The sequence below is a fragment of the Coffea arabica genome, chromosome 2c (assembly GCF_036785885.1).
Source record: "Coffea arabica cultivar ET-39 chromosome 2c, Coffea Arabica ET-39 HiFi, whole genome shotgun sequence".
Lineage (NCBI taxonomy): Eukaryota > Viridiplantae > Streptophyta > Magnoliopsida > Gentianales > Rubiaceae > Coffea > Coffea arabica.
The window spans coordinates 2,150,961-2,155,007 of record NC_092312.1 but is presented as its reverse complement, the minus strand read 5'-3'; the positions used below and the strand labels follow the sequence as shown (position 1 = coordinate 2,155,007).

General features: G+C 36.6%; 1 protein-coding gene across 2 annotated transcripts; it reads left to right on the top strand.

The window, feature by feature from the left end:
• The first annotated feature begins 346 nt into the window (after positions 1-346).
• On the top strand, positions 347-3,465 carry LOC113724996 (sec-independent protein translocase protein TATB, chloroplastic-like). Of its 2 annotated transcripts, none has more exons than XM_027247931.2 (6): positions 347-717; positions 957-1,078; positions 2,181-2,240; positions 2,327-2,486; positions 2,924-3,133; positions 3,247-3,465. In XM_027247931.2, exons 1-6 carry the CDS (start codon positions 474-476, stop codon positions 3,315-3,317), a joined length of 867 nt encoding a protein of 288 aa, XP_027103732.1. In that variant the 5' UTR covers positions 347-473; the 3' UTR covers positions 3,318-3,465. The 2 variants fall into 2 exon arrangements, with proteins under 2 accessions (XP_027103732.1, XP_027103733.1); XM_027247932.2 differs by having other exon boundaries at positions 349-717; positions 3,256-3,465.
• Positions 3,466-4,047: the final 582 nt, after the last annotated feature.

Genomic DNA, 4,047 nt, shown 5'->3' with positions numbered 1-4,047 from the left:
AGAACTGTACGGATTACAAAAGAAGGACATGCGGACTTTGAAGGATTGTGGCCCACCCAAAAACAGTTGAAGTGAAAAAAAAAAAAAAAATTGCCGAACCCACATTTTTTTTACCAAAAAATAAAAAAAAAGAGATGAAAAAGAAAAATGTAATAATGATATTTATTTTTTTTAGCATCTTGAACATGTTTTTGAATATTTTTCAAGTAAAATTACTTGTATATATTGGGGAAAAACATGCAGCTAAAATATTTAAAAAGTTGAAATGACATGTAAATATCATTAATAAGAACTATAATCCTAGAAAATCAAACTTGATACTTTCCATAATTGCCGAGGCCCTAGAAATAAGTTTTAATACCATAAAAAGAGGGGAAAAGCAAAAGAGAGAGAGAGAGAGAGAAGGAAGACGAAGAAAAACACACCTCCAAGTCCAAGCTATATTTTCATTTTATTTTCCCCATTTTCCAAACATGGCTTCTGCAATTTTAAGTCCTACTGCATCATCGCTCCGTCTCTCATCACTGTCTTCTTCTTCGTCCACAAATAGGAGGCACACCATCTGGGGCCTCTCCAGTTCTGCAATTTCAGTATCCTCCCAAAGCTCAAGTTTTGATTTCTCCATCTGGCTTCCTCAGCTGGGTCTCTGTCAAACCCACCAATGGACCGGTCTCAAGCGTTTTGGCATCTCCTCCGCGCAACACCTCATAAAACTTGGTACTTTCTTCTCGTCTAGGTTTGAGCTGTTTCCGTGACTTCTGAACCCGAACAAATATGCGTGTGTATAGCAGCGCAAGCACAAATCCCAAGTTTGTAAATTTGTTGTGATGCAATTGCCACAGCTAAAGATGGTAGCAAGAAATGTTCTTTTTATACCCCATTTTTTAAAAAAATATTTTGTTTTAGTAATATTCAAGGGCCATTAAGATGCTCTTGTTTTTTTTTTTTTGGGCCAGAAAGAAGCGGCAAACGTAAAAGAATAGGTGTTTACGCATCTCTATTTGGGGTTGGGGCTCCTGAGGTTTTGGTGATCGGAGTGGTGGCTTTGTTAGTTTTTGGCCCCAAGGGTCTTGCTGAGGTGAGTTCTTTCTGTACTATTTTTGGTCATGATTATGAATTCCAAATTAAGTTTTTCCTATTTTCTCCGTCACTTGGGAATATACATGAAGGTTGCTCGATCAGTAAAAGCAGGAAGCAATGACCATTTGGAAGCCTGTTCATTTTAGGGAACTTTAGTCCAAAATGATTCTTCACCTTAATGCTCTGATGATTGTATTTGAATTACGTGGAAGCACCTTACTGATTGTGGCTAGATTGCCTTTTAGAGCTTGGCTTTTGAATAGATATTTGGAACTAGTATGATATGCTATCTACATAGGTCTGTCACTAGACAAAGCTAATTAAGCACTAACCTTTTATCACTGCATCCAATTATACAATAAAACCTGAAGAGTATCTGCACTTTTCTGCTAGAAATCCAGTTTAGGGCTATGCTTTTGAATTCCGGAAAGAAAGACAAGAAGAGAAAACGGTAAGGAAGGGGAAAAATAGGAGAAACGATTAAAAAGGTCTTTCTTCTGGCTAGTTTTGGAGTGAAGAGACAAAGTGATCATTCATATGGACTTTCAGCTGATGTACCCTCTTATAAACTTTAAGTTCAAGGTATGATTGACCAAGTTAACAATTTTTGAAGTTTTATTCGATCAGACTCCATTTTCTTTTAATTTTCTTTAACTTCGTTCCTTTACTCTAACACAAACAAGCCTTAATACTTCTCTGGGAAATTGGCACAGTTTCATTGCTTCCTTAAGCTCTCCAAGAATATCATTTTAATATTTCAACATCTAGCTTTTCCTTGTTCTTGTTGGCATGAATAATTTGAAATGTCTCTTGTTTCCAAAGACAATTAGATGTGTTAATGAGGTGCTGCCAATGTACACCAAGATTTTGAAGTCTACCTGAAAGTAGGGAAAATTTGGAAATCTTTTGTAAAATGTCCTATGTGCATTTGCAGCATTTTAATACAATTGCTTTCATTTTTTACGAATTGTTTGGATTTTAGTGTCTCTTCACATGTATCTAGATGCAAAAGTGAAGAAAACAATGAAAAAGCATTATATGCATTAACAATATTATTCCATAATATTATGCTGTATTTTGATAGGATCTTTTGATGATAGGTTGCTCGTAATTTGGGAAAAACATTACGCGCATTTCAACCTACAATTAGGGAACTTCAGGTAAAACTTGATCCTAAATGAGGTGCTTCCCTGAGTAAATTTGAGTAGGAGTCTTAATGCTGCAATTTTTTTGTTCTTCTACTTAGGACGTTTCTAGGGAATTCAAAAGCACACTTGAGAGAGAGATTGGTCTTGATGACATTCAAACTTCAACCAAGAGCACACTCAGCTCTAATCCGACCAAGACTACCTCAAGCCCTTCATCAGACCCAAGTTCTGAGGTTTCTCCAACAGAGATCGATCCTAGTGAGTTATTAAAATTTCTAAATTTCAGGTGTTATACTATTGCATTAGGAGTCTTTTTTGTATCGCCTTGATTTGTGATTTGTGCATCAGCTTAGGTGTAAACAAGTATTGAAGTGTTTTAGGCTGCAATCATGTCAAATGCTCGAGACATTAGAACCATGCAGAAAGTTTTTATGTCATAAAGGTTTTGAAAGATGCGGATTTGAAGTTTGTTATCTACCAACTTCATTAAATTAGAAAAGTTGTCTGGCTCTGTTTCCTGGCTGTCTTAATCTAAATCTAGATTTAGATAGCTATTAGTTGTTTTATTCTTTAGAATGAAAAGTGTATCTTTTACGGCCTGCCTTACTGATCCGTCTCTCAACTTAACATTAAAGGCCAAGCTGACAAAATCTTACCTTTCTTTCCCTGAATGTATGATGTTCTGATGCATGAAGATGGTTCTGCATCCCCTGGCAAACCATTTTCAAGTGAAGCATTCCTAAAGATAACTGAGCAGCAGCTAAGAGCAGCTGCTGCAAAGGAAGAGGGAGAGAGCAAATCTCCTGGTGAGAATCAGCCGGAAATTCAAAACCTTGCTGCTGAGCAGCAGATAGAGACAGCATCTTCTGGTGAAAGTCAGTCTAAAATCGAAACCCAGAATCAAGGTCAATAAATTATAAACACGTCCAAGTTTGAAACCTTATTTATGATGTTCAATGATAGAGCCAAATCCTGTAGCCCCCAATCATGTAATCTCTGATTTTCACCTTTCTGTCAGTGATTTCAGGCAGTCCTCAAGATGCTGCTTCGGCCATGCCTTCTCCTGGGAAGCCTGAGAGAGATACCTGAGACTATGCAACTGCAGTTTTGTTGGTTAGATTAGTTAATTGACTCCTATTCCCTTATTTAGTTTTTCTGGATTAAATGTATTTTATGACATTTGTTATTTAGTGTGAAGTGGTTAGTCCAAGTTAATCCACCCCTATTCTCTTTGTCAGTTTTTGCAGTTGAATGTATTTCATAGCATTTGTTATATGTATTTGGTGATTAGTCTATAAACTGACCATAACATCAAACTCAAAACATACTGTCTAATTTCTGGACGTACGTGAAGTTTTCGATTAAATTAGAAACATTTAACATGTATACTTCACAATAGGAAAGTGGAGGGTAAAAAATATCTTGGTGTACATGGCAGGGATGGGATAAAAAGGATTGTGAATTATTAACGTACAGCTTTTTCTCTGGGAGTGAAAATTGCCAATCACTTTAATCAGGCGAGTAGTTTCCGGAGACTAGAGCGGTTCTCTCTCTCTTTTCATGGTTGTGTTCTTAATCAAGCAAAGACACAATCCCCATTGCAGCCTTTCCCGGTCTCACTTTGAGAAGCCAATGCTTAGTGGCGTATGTTATGGCTGCCTTCCCCTCTCATTCAAAGCGTAGATGGCGTATGTTTCTTTCCTAATTGTATAGCCAGTCCTTTCATAATCTCAATTTCTTTAGCAACGGTCACGATGATTTTTTTAATTATTTTTTGAAAAAAAAAATTCACGATGACATTATTGTTTGGATTGTAAAT